At 41.9% G+C, this 18,220-nt stretch overlaps 2 protein-coding genes across 2 annotated transcripts in view; one reads left to right on the forward strand and one right to left on the reverse strand.

Moving 5' to 3' along the window:
- Positions 1-2,875, reverse strand: part of LOC118404091 (kinesin-like protein 2) — an 8,549-nt gene extending 5,674 nt beyond the window's left edge. The window contains exons 1-3 of the mRNA XM_035803053.1: positions 2,642-2,875; positions 1,391-2,450; positions 342-537 (exon numbers count right to left, since the gene is read on the reverse strand). Coding sequence (XP_035658946.1) covers positions 342-537; positions 1,391-2,450; positions 2,642-2,713 — 1,328 coding nt within the window. The 5' untranslated portion in view covers positions 2,714-2,875. The remainder of the gene's footprint in view (positions 1-341; positions 538-1,390; positions 2,451-2,641) is intronic.
- A 12,983-nt stretch (positions 2,876-15,858) lies between these two features.
- Positions 15,859-16,522, forward strand: LOC118410611. The gene is made up of 2 exons (XM_035812389.1): positions 15,859-16,046; positions 16,200-16,522. The coding sequence occupies exons 1-2, from the start codon at positions 16,025-16,027 to the stop codon at positions 16,520-16,522; spliced, it is 345 nt and encodes a 114-aa protein (XP_035668282.1). The 5' UTR covers positions 15,859-16,024.
- Positions 16,523-18,220: the final 1,698 nt, after the last annotated feature.

The following is an 18,220-nucleotide window of genomic DNA, read 5'->3' on the forward strand; positions in this document are numbered from 1 at the left end:
CCGCTCACACACACACATACACGCGCAAACACACACACAGGCACACACACAGACACACACACACACACGGACACACAAACACACGCACAAACACACACACAAAACACACACAAACACACACACACATTAACACACAAACTCACATACACACACACAAACACACACATGTAAACACGCACAAACACACACACTGAAACACACACACACAAACATACACATGTAAACACGCACAAACACACACAAAACACACACACACACAAACACACACACATAAACACACACACACACACACAAACACACACACAAACACACACACACACACTTTGTACTATTTTACTAACCTGGCGTTGTACATGACTAAGCCAGCTCTGGCGTCAGACATCCATCCACACTTACAGAGCCAATACCCATCCGGTCTGTGGACGTACAGCTGGTCTAGGGATGCCAGGACGGCGCCATGTTCGGCACATGCCTGGCGAGCTTCATCAAAGCTATACTGATACTTGCCCTTTGGAGACTGCAGGTGGAAAACCTGCCCTGAAAAAGGCAACATCGTATGGAAATGTTCAATTTGCGCCACAAAATCGTTACAGTATACTCAAACAGTAAACAGTACTTTTTTAATACAGTGAACTTCCCATTGACAATTGCTACACGCCTCCAAATATAACAAAGATCAATCCACAGCTCCTCGATGTTGTCCACAGACAGACAAACACACGTACATACACAGCCTACTGCAGTACTGTAGAAAAATGCCAGGTGAACCATTTTCGACCTTGACCTTCTTTTCCACTGTCTCCGAAAAAGATGTCGAACCTAATAACTCATAAGTTAGAGCTCTGTATTAGAGTAGACACGTTCCGCATTGGTATACAATGTCTGTCTGTACCCTTTCCTGTTACCAGCCCTCGGGCAAGACTTTGAAATAAACTATTATTATAAGAATGCCTTTAATTTCGCGGGGATTTGATTTCGCGGTAGCGGGGAAAAGGACTTTTCGCGGTGGTTTTAATTTCGCAGTAACACCATAGACTGCAGTCTAATACCATAATAGAAAAATATTCGCGGTAGTTTTAAGTTCGCGGTGAAGTGGTCACCGCGGAAACCGCGAACATTAATCCACCGCGAACATTCATAGGAAAGTTCCCTCACTTTGAATCTTTGTCTAGTGTTGAAAAATTCATTTTTCTTATGCGTTTTGATCAAACTACATTATATAAAACATCTCAAGCTACATTTTTAACATTACTAAGAAACGAGAAGAAGCAGAACAAATGTATTAGACTAGTTTTAGAACCCAGTTTTAAATAAGTCTTAGAAACCATGTGTACTGTATTACGACATTTTGTATCTATATGCCTGTACATATTACAATTATTTTTCGAACCTTCTTTGCTGCACGAGTCAGCCTTCATCATCAGGTTCGACTGTTGGAATTTTGTTGATTGCACATCGTCATGGGCTGTTTGCTTCTTGTCCGGGTCAAGACCAAGGGCTGACTGGCTGGACAGTTCTTCGCGGTTTTCCAGGCGTTGCTCAAGGATCGATACTTGGTTCTCCAGACGACTGTCCAGTGCCAATCGGCTTTCGAGACGTTCTTCAAGGGTCGATACTTGGACCCCCAGAAGTCTGGTCAGCGCTGAGCGGGTCTTGCTGTGTCCCTCCAGGGTCAACACTTGTTGTTCCAGGCGGCTTAACAGCGCAGCTTGGTTTGGGCTCGATAGCTGTTCCTTCAAACGGCCGACCAGTGCTGTACGATTCTTAAGGCGTTCCTCAAGGGTTGAGAGCTCGTTCTTCAAATGGCTGCCCAGCGCTGAGTTGTTCTCTAGACGTTCCTCAAAGGTCGACACGCGGTTCTCAAGAAGGTTGACCAGTGTTGAGCAGCTCTTATCGCGATCATCATGGACCATTATCTTCTTCTTCAAAGTTCCCATCAGGGCTGCATGGTTGTCAGAGCGTTCCTCAAGGGTCAATACTCGGTCCCAAAAAGGTTTGGGAACTGCCGAGTGGTTTGCAAACCGTTCCTCAAGGCTCGATACCCGGTTCTCCAATAGGTGGACTACGTCTGGATGGTACCTACGAGTAGTAGGTCCCTCTCCTGTCGCGTTCTTGAACTGGTCGGCCAGTGCAGCGTGGTTCTGGGTGAGGATTTGACGGTCCACCAGATGGTTGACTAGTACTGAGCTGTTGTTAACCAGCGCTGACCTGTTGTTGACCAGCGCTGACCTGTTGTTGACCAGTACTGAGCTGTTGTCAAGTCGCTTCTCGGAGACAGATACTTTGTTTTCTTGAGGATCGACGAATCCTGATTGGCTCTCAGCTTGTTCCTTAAGGGTGGAGATGGCGTCCTCCAGACGCCTGACGGCAGCTTCGCGGTTTTCAAGACGATTCCCGAGGATGAACACTTGTTTCTGAAGACGGCCGACCAGTGCTGATCGGCTAACGAGCTGTGTCAAAAGTAAACGGAATAGACGTTTTGGCCAACAAGTTTTAATTTCTGGATGAATTGGCTTTATCTCTTGCTTGGCATTTGCTACATAAAAACTTTGCTGATGACGGTACGCCAAGGCATTTTCTTTTCATTTAAAAGCTACACACCCTAATGTCAGAAGAAAGGGGGAAGCAAAAAGAAATTTACCACATCAAAATCCGGATTTGGAGTGATGATTTGCACCAGGATGAGTGCTAGAGATGTTAACAACGTTGCCATGACGACGGTCCCCTGGACAATGTTGACCAGCCGGGAGCGTGACAGAAAATCACGTACTCGACTCCGCCAGCCATTTTCTCCGTCTGGGTCGTCTGTAACATACAGTGATAGTTTGGAAACAATGTATCCTATTTTCACTGGAGTTCGACCGTTTCGACCTTATTCCACTCAACATCTGCTCGGAGATGAAGTCTTATATGAATGAACCCAATAACTTACTGTTTACCATTATTTGTCTGTTTTTTTGTCACTTGCAATTAGCCCTCGGGCAAGAATTTGCAATAAACTTGTCAAACGTATTATTGTATTTTACAAGCCAAAATGTAACGCTAGTTAACCTTTATTCGTTCAGTTACCTTAATTCGTTTTTTCAAAAACAGGGAATCTACGGAGATACAGTAAATGCAACATCAGTAATAACCACAGGAATGCATAACCGAGAGACTCAAGTGTTCATAATATTCCGGAAAAGGCTCCGATGACCACGCATTTGAAAACAGCGAGGTCAAAACCGTATCGTCCCTAATTGCTGGCCGATGACGTAATGGCCTCGTTCGGTATGTTGTCAGAGGGATGTGCCTGCCAGTTGGACAATTGTGAATTCAACCAAAATTCGTGGAAGCTTACGTGTGATTATCGCTGTGCTGTCCGGAAAGGAGAAGGTAAGAACTGACCCGAACTCGCTCTTGTAAAAGTCCAGAAAGGCACGGTGCGTGAACCTCCCCACCACCATTGTTTTGATTTCGTTCCGTCGCCGCGCGGTTTACTCGCAGGCAAGCTTATTCATGTTCAGTCTCCCGGGGACTATGGCTTCGTAGACAGCTCACAATGCGACTTACAGGTCCACGAAAGTAATTTTCAACAACAACAAACTGAACTCCAGAATGGCGGGGTGATTATTCACCGCTGAGAGGTTCACCGAGCAAAATGGCTGGCTAGAAGTTTCTGATCCGTGACGTCAGGCGATCAGAACGAGGCCATTACGTCATCGGCCAGCGCGGCGGGGAGAGGAGGAGAGCGCGAAGTTCAAACGTGTCTACAGGGTCATATTAGGCGGATCAATGTAAAAATTGACGTATATCAACGTTTTAATGAGTAAACTACTGGAAAATAAAGAATTGAAAATTTTCTGATGCTGTCCTTTAAAGAAGGTAGCACATTTCTTAACGAATATTTTGTGTCACAATCCACTGTTGAAGATTCAATGCTTCTCTGCATGCCAAATAAATGTTGATTTTATGTGATAGTGTTTTCTATTCTTTTAACGTCAATTGTAAAATTATAACGGCCACACTTGTTTACATTATATCAACAAACCGTTTTTAGTTCAGGTATCATTCTCTGTTTTATTTTCCTTCCGCCAGGGGGGTTGACTCACGCTCACTGTATATAAATAATTATTTTTATTATAGTTCTGTGTATTATTTTCAATTCTTGATTAAGTGGCGGCGCTAAAATAAGTTGGGTGCAACCTGAGTCCGTCGTCACTTCGTCCTCGTCCCTTTATTTGTATCATTACAAACATTTTCCCTTTCAATAGAAATAAATAAATAAAAAAACACATGTATACTCAGTACTGACCTGAAGACTCGTTAGAGCCGCGCGCCCCCTGTCTCTCGCTACTACCCTGGTGGCCGTTTGGACCGCGGTCTCCGGGGCCATTATCACGGTCTGTTTCAACACAGAATTTTGTTATCTTCGGGAGTAGGGGGTAATTTCTATAAGCTAATTCAATGTATGTACGCAACCCCCCAAACATGTTAAAACCTCAACTGGTCTAACGCCATTGTTTGGAAGTCAGACAGGGCTGCAATTTCAGCCCTACTCTGATTTATTTCTGAACGACATTGTACATGTGCTTCAGCGCTTGATGATGCTGAATGCTCTCCACCTTCTTTACACAACCTTTTAGTATCATGCCTGTTATACGCCGATGATGTTGTTATCTCCTCTGGATCCGATACAGGACTGCAAAATGCCCTAAATAGATTACGAAACTTTTGTGTCAAGTGGAAACTTGATGTTAACCTAAAACAAAAAAATCCGGCCGGTCCTTCCCAAAACAAAAATTATTTTTCGGAGAAGCAATAGTGGACATCGTTCATTGCTACTGTTACTTGGGCCTAGAGTTTACTTCATCAGGCAGTTTTTCCCTGGTCAAAAAACAGCTTTCACGCAAAGCACGCAAAGCTATGTACACTCTAGAACCGTTCACAGGTCTCACCAAAATGACTGCTAAAATATTTCATTCCTGCATTAACGTTAAACCAATCCTTTTATATGGATGCGAAATTTGGGGCACTGAATCCATCAATGACAGTTCCCCAATCGAAATCTCGCATAATCGCTTCAGTAAAAATATACTTAGGGTTTTCAGAAACTGTAGTAATTTAGCATCAAGAACAGAGTTAGGTAGATCCATTAGATTTAGACATATCTATCAGGGTGATTGGTTGCGCCTTGTACAGATGGACCCTGCTACACACCCGTTACAAGCTGACGCTCTTTTTATATTTCAGCCATACCATAGGTATGGTGAAATATATTGTATTCGTAATGTTTCTTTCTCCTGTCAAATCTTCAGAACACGGTATCTCCGTTGTTCCTCAACCGAATGACTTGAAATTTGGCACAAGGGTAGAGTGGGCCAATACCCTCGGGCGTTTTTTTCATTTTTTCCATATCTGTCTCTTAAATGATTTTATTAAGGTTTTTTGGTCATCTTAAGACCAAAACTGTATATTTGGGCCCCCTGTACCCTGGTATTATAACCGAATGAGCTGAAATTTGGCACAGATGTGCCTTGATAAGTCCCCCATATAGATTCAATATCAGTTTTGGTGTACAGTACAACAAAATGCTTATTTTTGCGATTTTTTGACCAATTTTTGACCAAAAAAGGACACTTTTGGCCCCTGTACCCTGGTATTACAACCAAATGAGCTGAAATTTGACAGAGATGTGCCTTGATAATGCCCCCATATAAATTTAAGAAAACTTTTGGTGTACAGTACAACAAAATGCTTATTTTTGCGATTTTTTGACCAATTTTTGACCAAAAAAGGACACTTTTGGCTCCTGTACCTTGGTATTGCAACCGAATGAGCTGAAATTTGACACAGATGTGCCTTGATAATCCCTTCATATAAATTCAATAACACTTTTGGTGTACAATGCAACAAAATGCTTATTTTTGCGATTTTTGGCCAATTTTTGACCAAAAAAGGACACTTTTGGCTCCTGTACCCTGGTATTACAATTAAATGACCTGAAATTTGGTATAGATAGGCATTAGATACTTGGTAACAAGATTCAAGTAAAATTTTTGACATAAACAACTTTAAAATGATTAATTTTGGCACTTTTCTGAGGGGAAATTTGTTTTCTTTTGGCCTCCTGACGTGACCTTCCGTGACCCCGCACAGAGCCACACCTGTGCGCGTCAGCCGGAGAGTTAATTGAATCAAAGACCTAGCCAATCAGCGAAGAGGAGGCCAAAGGCTAATTAATATTCATAAGCGGGGCCTCATGATCCCGTATATAGCAGTGTTCCCGCCAGGGGGAGCAAAGCCCGCCTAAGGCTCTCGCATTTTAGACTATTCAGAAGGCTTTATATTGTATCAGTTCTTAGGGGCATATCTATGATAATCGCAGCAGTCACTTAACTTCTCTTCAGGAGTTTAGCGTAACACTGTTTCAGGTCAAACCGTCAAAGGCAACTAAAAACAAACTTTAACGTTACTGAGTTCAACAGTACTTATAACTTGTTATCCGAAGTTGAAACGCTAGCGATGGTATTTTCGCTGCGCTGTTAGCTCCGTGCGACTGTTGTTGACGGTCTTATAACGGTATATTTTGCACCCCTGTACCCTGGTATGAGTAACATTTGGTATAGATAGGCATAATATAGTTGGTAAAATGATCCAAGTAAAATGTTTGGCATAAAGTACTGTAAAAGGCTTAATTACAGCACTTTTTTTTAGGGGAAATTGGTTTTCTTTCGTTCTCCATGCCGTGACCTTTCGGACGTTCACCCCACAGAGCCGACATCTGCACCTGCGTCTAGCCGGCAGGAAGAGTTAATTCAATTAATGGTTCAGCCAATCAGCGAAGAGGAAAGCGAAGGCTAATTAATATTAATAAGCGGGACCACACAATACGTTAACTTGAAGACTCAGGCCGTACAGACTTCTCGCCAGGATTTTTTCAAAGCGTCGGACAGGGGTCCGGGGGCCGCCGAATGTCCCTGGCGGGGTCCAGGGGCAGGGCCACTGTGGGGGGGACCCAGGTGGGCGAAGCCCCTCCGGAAGCTCTTGCATTTTAGGCTATTGAGAAGGCTTCTTTTATCAGTTTTTTTAGGGCCATATCTACGATAATCGTAGCAGTCACTTACTTCTCTTCAGCAGTTTGACTTTAAAATATTTCGGGTCAAAGCTTCAAAGACAACTAAAACCTCATAAACAACAAACTTAGCTCAACAGTATACAAAAATATTGTACGGGTTGCCATCCTTAGTTGAAGCGCTTATTTATAGCGATAGTATCTTCGCTGCGCCGTTAGCCGCCGTGCGACTTTTGTTGACGGTCTGATATCCCTACGTCGCCGCCTCGCTGATATTCCCACGGACATGTTTCAAAAAAAATACCCAGCAAAAAACGCTGTTCTGCGTCAAATTCTATTCTATAAAACTCAGTGTTACAGTCTAAATATTTTGTAGAAGCACCGCTGTAGGAAAGAAGGTCCAAGCAATGTAAAACATCACGTAGCATGAAGTTCGCTGTCAACTGGCACACAGCACATGACTGTTTGAAACTCTAAGTCTAATCAACAGCCGTGTTTGATTGATAGCCGGCGGTCCTATGATGAAGTCGGCGAAAGGTGCGTTAGTTAGAAAATCTGCGTTTAGTTTTGATACGTAATTATAAGTTAGACAGTGGCGAGAATGATTATTTTCTCATCAATATTTCTCTTCAGAATTATTTGAACTTAATTGTACATCTAAACAATTGGCTTACCTGTGCAATGTTTATATGATTAATGATCAGTGTACTGAAATCATGTGTAAAGTATGGCTCCTAGTCAATAGATCAGCATTTTCTCTATAGTGACCACCTGTCTATAGTGGCCACATTTCCTAGTGCTGTTGTTGTTTGGCATAAACTTTGAACATTTAAATTGTAAGTAACTTTAAACTGCCAGAGTTTCAGCCCAATAAAACACTCTCAGCGCCAGGGTATGAACAGACTGACCAGACAGACGAAAATAAATCCTCGAACAAGGTTCAATCGTATCTTCCGGGTCTGGCAGGAAGTTGTTAAACTAAAATAAGAATAGGCTCGATGGTTGATTGCATACAAAGTAAAACAGTTTAACAGTTTTACAGCTTGAAGAAAACAAACGCTCCTACAGTACCTGCACCTGCTTGATAATTATTAAATCGTATGCCCTACTTGAATAAAAAAAGTTCATTGCAATAATAAATGTACCCACATCACAAGGAGCTTATACTTTTTTAAACTTACACCTAGTTATCGTACTGAAAATTGTTAATGACATTACATGAAGTCATTCAACAATTTTCAGTCATGATGAAAATTTTCTGAATGGAAGGTGTGATTATTGTCATTTTCTGAAAAATAGAAGCAAGCTCTGTTTTTACCTGGAGTCAATTCACAATACCAGTCCACTTTGGGGGATAATGTACTGTTAAGAGGATGTTCCATTTTTGCGCAGGGGTGATTTGGAACAGTCCAATGTTGCGTGGGAAGGGGTATGGCTGAAATATGCTGTATTTGCTCTTAAGCAAATGTCGGCCTTTCTAGTGTTTCAAAATAACTCCTTACAAATAGCCGTTATAGAAGAACATTGTTACAACGTAAAAGAAATATTAGACTGTAGTTTTTTTTGTTCCCTTCGTGAAACGAAGGGTTTGTAGTCAGTGCTGTTTTGATGTCAGGTGGTCGTTTGTCAGCCTGATAACTAGGGAACGCGAAAATGGATGGTTTTAATATTTAGTATGTGGGTAGGATTAGACATGACAAAGGAATGGCAGGAATTGCGTTACGGCAGGGCGCTCTAGCGGCGTGTTATGGTACTGCAGCGGAACTTCCGGTTTTGCTATTTTTTGTTTGGGACTTGTTTGGGTGATGATTTGTAAGTGGTAGGTAGCTGTGTAAAAGCATAGTAAGGTGTGTAAGTTTTGGCCACCTAGGGGTTTCGCAGGGGCGTTGAAAGTAATTCTTGTTTTAGGGTTTGAGAAGGAATAATGCAAGAAGGGGTTGATGGATGTTAATGACTGTAGGTATGCTGACAGCTTACGTAATGATGTACATAATTGTATACTTTTTATGCAAATTAGGTGGTAATTTGCATGATACAATAGGTATGTGTAGAAACCTTATATAGAGCGTGTCTGTGAACAGTACAGCTGCGTAAGACCATGACAGATTGATCTGATTTTTGGTATGTGGGTAGTTCTTGAGAAGGAGATGAAACGTACCAGGCGTTTTTTCGTCTAGTGGCTTCTGACGGTTTTGCAGGGGATGTTTGTACTTGAAAAATAGTGTGTAGTGTGATAAGTGTGGCGATTGCGCAATAGTGGTTTATATTTAGGAATTACGTCATTCAGCGTGTTTCTGCAGTTGTGCATGGGCCCCGTCCCCACAGGAAGTGACCCCAAAGGTCATAGTTGCGCAATAGAGGACTGCACGACTTATATATACCAGACGATTACAAGACAATGGTACTATAGGGACAGTACATTATACATGATGGGGTGTAAATGTGTCCTATAAGATTTGATAATCTGTAGATTAAGAGCAATGAATAAGGGCAATGATGATACTGTTTACAGTGGCCTATATTATACGCTTTAAAAAAGGTTGTACATGTAACAGTTACTACCGGTACAATACATTGTTGAACAAAGCAGGGTTTGCTTTTCACAGTAACTTGTAGTCATTGATGAGATTGTTTATAGGGATTGTACATTAGACATATAGGATGCACAATGTAGTGGACTGCATTGTGAAACAAAGAATGCTACATCGTCATTGTTGCAAGCAACAAGTCGGCAATAATGATCTGTAAAGGGGGCTGTACAAAGAAAAACTATAATTTATAACATCACTTTGTAGAAACGTCCATGCAATGTATCAAGTCGTCAATATTGACAATATTGATCCGTCAACCCTTCCCTTGTTATTACCATCTAAAGGGATGATTCGATTGCTTACGCGCGGAAATCTTGCTGTCAATTCCGGGAATTTTTACCAATCGGACATACTAGTACACAACTCTAGGCTAATATTTCTCTCTTTGTTAGTTAGAGTCCATTACAAGTCATCGTGCGGATGTTTGTTGTCATTGTTTAGAAATGATTTTAAAGTTTTGTAATTATATGTCTAGAATCGACATTTGATACTTCAGAAACATTTTAAACATTATTTCAATTTTATAAATATTTCCCCGGTCCTGTAAAACTTTGGAAATATTCATGGTGTGGAAGTAGATACTTCTAATGGTTTCTAAATAATGATAACAGCATTCTACCATTAGTTACCATTTTCTAACATTTTTTGTAACATTTTGTAAATGGGTCAGTGGGCTGGGAAGATAGCAATTCACACATCCTTGCAAAGTATGGTTGGGTGTCAATGCAACAATGGCCCACCACAAAGGATCCACAAGTGCCCAGCAGTGAAATCTAAAAATATACAGAGGCAACAACAGAGCTTACTTTTATGGGGGCAATTAACTGATTTAAACATTTGGCAAAGTTTACAAATATTTGTAAGTGTGAAAGAATCAGACAGAGGTTTCACAATTATTCTAAAAAAATATTTTGTACAGTTACTTTGAAAATGTTTCTAAACTATTCAAATGAATTCAAATAGATGAATATATTCTTAGTCAATTTTTAAAAAATCAATTATTGTGGCTTAGATATTCTTTTATTCAACAAAATTCAGACTTTATTACAAATATCACCTAAAACCCTCATGCATATGGTGACTTGGAATTGACTAATGTGTCTTATATTTGAGAATCTGCTAGTATGAAATGAAGTAGGCGTATAATTTGGGTACCTACTGGCTGGCAAAATACACCTAGTTATTATTATTAATATAAACTGTCCTCATTATTTATGCAAATTAGCCCCTGATTTGCATGATAAAAATTGATTATGTCAGGCATCTCCAAAGCTATCTCACTCACTCGCTCGCTCACGGCCCATGACAAAAGCTATCTGCATTCCAAATACCATGACAATCTGTCAACACAAACTATTCCACTTCAAAGGGATGATGCAGCTACATAGGCGCGAAAAAAAGGTGTAGAATTCCGAGAATTTTTGGCAATCGAACGTATCATTTTCTGTAAGGCTAGCCCCTGAGATGTCTATAAAAAACACCCTCCAACCACCACACCCTCCCCCATTTCACGAAGGTTGAGTTCTACGAACGCTTGTTTTGTTTTGTTTTACTCAATGGTCACCACGTAACAAGGCCTGAAGGCCACTCAAGGTTACGGGTTACATGATTGGAACTGCAACAGCAACTCTTCGCCCTAGGTCAGAAACATCATGATTGAGACCAGCCCAATTGCTCACTATGAGTGAGGACTAACTGACCCAATAGGCGAAGCAGGGGTTACGAGGGCTGCTCGGGAGATTCCCTGGCAATCCCTACCCCTATTTTTGGCCGGTGTCACAGCGATCTCGCCCCCCTCCCCGGGGGCGATATCACTAACGATCTCGCCCCCCCCCCCCCCGGGGCGAAATCATTAGCGATCTGGCCCTCCCCGGCTAGTGATCTCGCCCCCCTACCTCGCCCCCCTTTAGCGATTTCGCCCCCCCCCCCAAAAGGGTTTACATGACATTTTAGAAGTTGATTGGTATAAATCACAAAATGCAGTTTCAGAATGATACAAGTACACGAGTTTGATACATAACTCAATCCATAGTATTAGTATTAACGTAATTACATGGGAATAAGATAGTTGAACTTATTTCAGACAAGGAGGGTTGGGTCCCTTGTATTCCCATTATTGCATACTAGTATACCCGAGTCTCGACATAAAATATATTTCATTGTATTCACCTGTCCTTAAGCAACCTATATATCTCCAAAATGAAGTCTCTACTATGAATTGACCACAAAAGAACTATGTAATGTCTTTATTAATTATGCAAATAAGGTAATCATTAGAATAACGCACATTTTGGAATATGCACCTGGCCAAGGGGTATCTTCACCTCCAACATGACTGTTTTTCTGGTATTTAGGAACTGGTGCTTTTACCCATGTTTCTTAAGACTGGTACTTTACCAGTGTTTGTGTAGCATTTAGCAACAGGTATATCAACTTGCACGTAGATAGTGTTTATAATGGGAAACTATTATCCACATGTTTTTTTAGTGCTTTGGAAATGTTCCCAGCACAAGAAAGAAAACACTGTGACAAATTGAAAACATATAGCTGACGTACCATAGACGGTGTTCATTTATACGTTCGCGATAGCACTGTTTCTTATACCACCTCAGCTGCCAAAAATGATCTTTTTCATTTAAATGTCTTGTTTGCAATATAGTATCGACTTTCGAGGTATGACATCTTAAGCCCCGGTCACAAAGCGCGTACGATTCCTTGCGATGGACTATTCCGCATATCGTACGATGAGCGCAGTACATCGCAAGAAAATCGTAAGCATCGCAAGCCATCGCAACGCATCGGATGGTGTTCAAAATTTTTCCAGCGTCGCACGATTTTTCACTTGTGTCTCTTCTGTATAGCCGTCTGACCGCTTTTGTGCTTCTTTAACCAACAAACATGTGGACGTAGCTGTTAAATACCTTCCTATAATATCTTTAACTGTAAAAATAAATTAAAAAAGACCATGACAACAAGAGTATTACAAGCAAAAGTTCAAATCAAGCGTGAGTACTGGTATGGTTATCTCGGCCTGCTTGCCCGCTCTACGTGTCAGGCTCTTTCGAAGATCGTATCATGATATGCTATCAACAAAAAGATGCCATCATACAAATATCATAACATAAGCATTATATCATATATATTTCCGACTCATAGAGCCTGCCTTTATGTTCGAGTTGTCCCCATGGTTATTACGATTATGGTAAACTGACCCAAGACCGACGAGAGCTGAGATTTGATCTAATTATAAACTCACGTGCATGAAGCGATCAAACAATTGTCTGCATCACCTGTGCGTGACGCGCTGTTCTCTGGTTGCGACTGTGGCAGTTGCGACTGATATATTTCCCCTTTTCGTCAATATCGACAATATCAGGTAAAACTGAAACCATCACAACATCCTAAAAAATCATAAATCTATAACCTCATCATTAGACAAAAATTGCCGTAATGAACTCTGCTATGGGGGCAAATAAAACCTTACGACGATAGCGAAATTTTGAACATGTTCAAAATCCATTTCAGCTCTATTTTTCGCCATACGACGCTCCCCGATTTACTATGATCCACTGCGATTGGCGCAGGCACGCTCTTATGACCTCATCGTACGATGCACTACGCGCTTTGTGACCACGGCTTTATATACTTAAACCATTGCTTCCGATTTTCTTCCGACTTACGTCGCACTGCGATTATCCTGCGCATCGGAAGGAATCGCAAGGAATCGTACGCGCTTTGTGACCGGGGCTTTACGGTAATAAGGTGCCATATAGGTACCAGGTAACACACCAACTATGTCACTCCCTGCAGGTGCCGTATAGCGCACCTGATATGTAGTAACCAGCTGCTCTTGAGCTCCGAGAAGTACTAGCAATGTTCGGGGGGGGGGGGGCGAGATCGTTGTGACACCGGAATGGTTTGATCCGCTCGGGTGGATGTTCGCACATGTGGCGGGTTCTTTAAAGGAGCCTTTAAGAGAGGCCACCAAATTCCACCCTTATCTCCTTACGTTTACCTTCCTCTTAATATCACAAACTTACACATTGTCGAAAAGGTGGGGTCCTTCGTCTTCTACTGTCTCCGAAAAAGAAGTCAAACCCAATGGCTAAGTTTTGCTTTGTTTAGTTTATTTGAATGTATCACCAGAGTTAGTCGCTTACTAAATGTATACTGTTTACCATTTTTTGTCACTTGCAATTAGCCCTCGGGCAGGAACTTGCAATAAACTTCCATTGTATGTCTATTCTGTAAACCTAATATTGTCTTGGAGGTCCTTTTAAATCATGAACGGTTATCATCGTCTTTACGTTTCACCATGAATGCAGTACTGACCGGTAGATTCCCTGGAGTTGTAAAAGGGGTTGGCGTGCAGCTGGTTGATGACGTCTTCTACCTGTCGGCCTCCCCTAGTCAGCTTTGGTTGGGTGCCCTGTGACCCTCTGACCCCGTGGACCCCGGGGGTGTTGTTTCGGTCTGCCCGTAGGTTCCGGAGGGGTATGTCTGGAGCCCGCCCAGCCATGGCACCAGGATGTACCGAGTGGCCAGGAACAGATTGTGACACAATATCAACTTGCATCTCTAAAAACAACCGCTATTAGTCTGTAACGTTGCTTTGGTAGACCTTGATCTACAGTAAGTTATTCATTAAATCCAGGAAGAATTGTTGAGATAATCCTTGTCGTATGTTTGTACAGACCTTCGTTAGATGTGTCACAGCAAACAGCTTGTGGAAATCTCGTCTTCTCCTATAACGTTAGATGTTGATGAAGACATGGATTTGGACACACGCACGACATGTAGACCAATTGGTAGTGAAAACTTGGCGTCTTTGTTTGCTTGTTTGTCTGTTACACAGACTGAAAGCTATTGTTTTTGGCTTGTGTTTCTCTTTCAATTTGTTCTTACTGACTGGTTACGTTCACTAAGGTTAGACATCCAGGTAAACAATATCTAAAGGCAATTCAATCTCTACAACTGGATAATATGGAATATTTACTTCTCGACGTTTCGAATGACATGCATCACTCTTCTTCAGTCCCATTCGAGGGACGTTTCTAACCGAGGTAGTTACTCATTTTCACCAGAGTTGAGTGAGGAAAGTCGTGTAAAATGCTTTCAGAAAGGCACGAGAGCAATGACATGACAGAATTTGAACCTAGGGCCGCTGGGATCTGGATCAAACTCCCTGCCACTACGGTACACGGCCCCATGGCGTTTGTGGTGGTGTGTGTCTGTAATTACATGAATAGAGAGATGAGATGGGAGGCAGAATATGGTGGAAACAGAGATAGCTGCCCCGGGTCCAAAGTTGCTTCCATGTTGATTTCGCTGTGGTCTGGTGTTACAAAGCGTCAAAGGCTGGAATTATCGAAGAATTCACACCATTGAAAAAAACAATAACAAAAAACTCTAGTATGTTCTTGAGATGGAGGTGATCTTCCATTTCATATTCCGTTTCAAAGCGTATACGTATCTTATATGGTAAACACACATAAAACAGTAGCCTTTCAATATTTTTTTCAACCCAGACAAGCGCTACTTTCGTGCAGGATAGTCTTCCCCTATGAGGCACGAGTTGTACAACGTTATCGTACAACATGTCTCCCCAGACAAACAACAATACATTTGACAGTACTAGTCAGGTAAGAAGGTAACACATAGCTTTTTTCTTATTATATCGTAATAATGTTTAGTGCAATTGCAAGCCCGAGTATAAGCAACACACATGATAAGAAAAAATACAGTGATACTAAGAACTACATTCCATGTTATGCTACAGTTTTGTCGGGTTTCACTTCTTTTTTTAATGCAGTGGAAGACGAATTCTATATGTGAATTCTTTGATTTTGATAGCAGAATTGTTTCTCGTTGTCAGGGGTAGTTTTCCCATTGTGAGGAATATTGTTCAGGCTGCCCAATGCAGAGGAACAGCAAACAGTGTCTGCTGACTACATTTTTGTCTTGGCTAAGAATATATAACAGCTCAAAACTTAACAGCTTTACAGTAACGTGCGATATCCCGGTATATAGATATAATTTTCTCTCATAGTGGAGGATTGCAAAGTGGGAGCACGCACATTTGGAGTAACTCTTTTGAGCTGTTGGGGGGGGGGGGGTAGTGTGCGTTTGCTGGCAATTGTGGACATTTCAGCATTTTAGCAAGGATTTTTTATCTCCTCCTTAATTTTAGTGATGTAAGAATTGTAAAGTCCCTGAACTCTGACAGGCAAATGATCACAAATGTTCCCGCTGTGAAGGCCAGGGTTTACCTATCCGGCGTTATCTCGTCCGGTGTCGGGCACAGGTGTGTGCACAGGTAACAGGGCAGGTACCGCACCTGCAGGACTTCCCAGGTAACATACCTGTCCATGTGCGCAAGATGTTTCATTTGAAAAGAAAGAGTGAGTAGAGGATTTTTTTTCGTATTCGTTTATGTAATGCGTTCCCTTTTATCTATGATACACTTTCCTACAGCTAGAGTACTACTCCCGGTTCCTTGCTATATTTTGCTACAGCTAGAACCATTAAAGCCGTTTCTGCCCATCTCCTCACAGGTACGTACAACATGCCGGGCCGTTGGAGTGTAGTCCTCGGGCTGCTGGCGTGCCTCTTCCCGCAGAGCCATGCGGCCCTACCCCACGGCTGCGTGGTCCTGGAGGACCGGACATTCTCTACGGAAGACGTCTCGGGCATCTTTGGGGTGAACCGGATCCTGCAGACGGAGGCCCCGCCGCAGCGTGTCGGTACGATGCGCGACCAGGGCCCGCTGCCCACCGGACACTTTGCCACCAACCAGATCAAACCGCACACCGCGCCCATGAGACTCTTCCCGTACTCTGGTAAGCGCAGATATAACAGTGTAGAATGGGCAATGTAGAAAAAGCACGTGCACGTGCATGTAGGTAAATGCTAATTACCTCCATGAAATGTCATGGAGGTTATATTTTACCCTGCGTTTGTGTGTGTGTCTGTCTGTCTGTCAACAAGATAACTCAAGAACGGCTGGATGGATTGGTTTCATACTTGGTGTGTTGGTAGGGTGTGATGAAAGCTGGAAGTGATTAGATTTTGGGCCCCCTAGCGGCTTCCCTTGGTACTGCAGCGCAACTTCCGGTTTTGCTATCTCGTGTTCTGAACAAGCTATGGTCCCAATTTTTGGGTGTTAGATAGCTCTTGCGCTCAGGAATGAGTGACATAAGTTTATGCCCCCTAGCGTTTAGTTTTGGGATAGCAGGGGCATTTTTGTTAAAAACTTCTGAAGACGATAACTCAAGCAGGGAACAGCGGATTTTCATAATTTTTGGTATGTAGGTACCTCAGACAATGTTGTACAAAATGAAATACTAATTATGCAAAATTATATTACATTTGCATAATTAATGAGAATATTCTATCATAGCAGTTTTTTCTATGTATCTCTTGTCCCTGACGTGATATGGTCTTGACATTTGGGTGGTAGATAGCTTTCAGTGTCATGACAAAGTGGGGCAAGTTTCAGCCCCCTAACATTCAAATTGGGAACTGCAGGGGCGTTTTTGTCAAGACATTCCAATGAGGATAACTGTAGAAAGGATTGACGGATTGGCATCATATTAGGCATGCGGGTACCTTAGGCAAAGATGTTCATAATGATATACATGTTACGCAAATGAGAGCTTAATTTGCATAATTAATGAGGAAATTGTATAATTCCATTGTTTTCAATAACTGGACTTCAATAAATGTAACACATGTTAATTATGATAAGTAGAATATAAGCAGATACCAAATATGGTAATGAGGAACTTTTTTGCATGATTTATGTAAAAATTGCAAAACCGCTTTATGATCAATAATGGGAATTTTATAATTGTGACATGTGTACGTTAGTCAATGATAAACAACACCATGCATAAATTATGTAAATGTGTTAGTCAATTGCATGAAATTTATGAAAGCTCTAAATTTTCATGGAGGTATGAGGTCGCCGAACTCTAGTTTAGAGAATGTAACGTTACATGTAGGTAAACGCTAAGTTTATTAACAAAATTTAATCATAAGAGATATCGCACACTCATGAAATTAGCACACCGCTTTACGTAGTGAATCATAATGATCTTAGGCTCAGTTTACAAGAGGCAAAAATGGCGACGCGCTGTGGCTGTGGTTTTATTTTCGCAAATTATTAACTTCAAACCAACTTCCTACGTATCTATATAGCCGGTATAACTGCCCTTCGGCGTAACACACCAGCTTCAACGTTTCCCTCTTTCTTAACCCTAATATCTTTTTTACTGATTACTTGAAGGTTGTTGCTGCTGTAGTCCTTGTAGTGCTTACTGGCACATATGTCAGAGTTAGTTTCCTGTTTCAGTAGCAGGGTAGTTTTTATAGTGAGGGGTTGCTAGCCATTTCCCTTTAACGTGCTCGTGGTACCTCCCCGAATACGAGACTCCCATTTTAGATCATTTTACGTTCAGTTGAAAATACGATGCAACTCCCAACGATATGTTCTGACACCGCGCCTCCCAGTTAACCCTACGTCACATTACCCAGGGGGTCCGCTACTCTCCAAGCAGAGGTTAGGCTCCGGCTG

The sequence above is a fragment of the Branchiostoma floridae genome, chromosome 2, assembly GCF_000003815.2.
Source record: "Branchiostoma floridae strain S238N-H82 chromosome 2, Bfl_VNyyK, whole genome shotgun sequence".
NCBI lineage: Eukaryota > Metazoa > Chordata > Leptocardii > Amphioxiformes > Branchiostomatidae > Branchiostoma > Branchiostoma floridae.

Bases quoted from the DNA above. Each gene is read 5' to 3' on its own strand.
- LOC118410611 (XM_035812389.1), top strand. From the start codon at position 16,025: ATGTTTCATTTGAAAAGAAAGA. The intron at 16,047-16,199 runs GTGAGTAGAGGA...ATCTCCTCACAG, and splicing joins GTTTCATTTGAAAAGAAAGA to GTACGTACAACATGCCGGGC.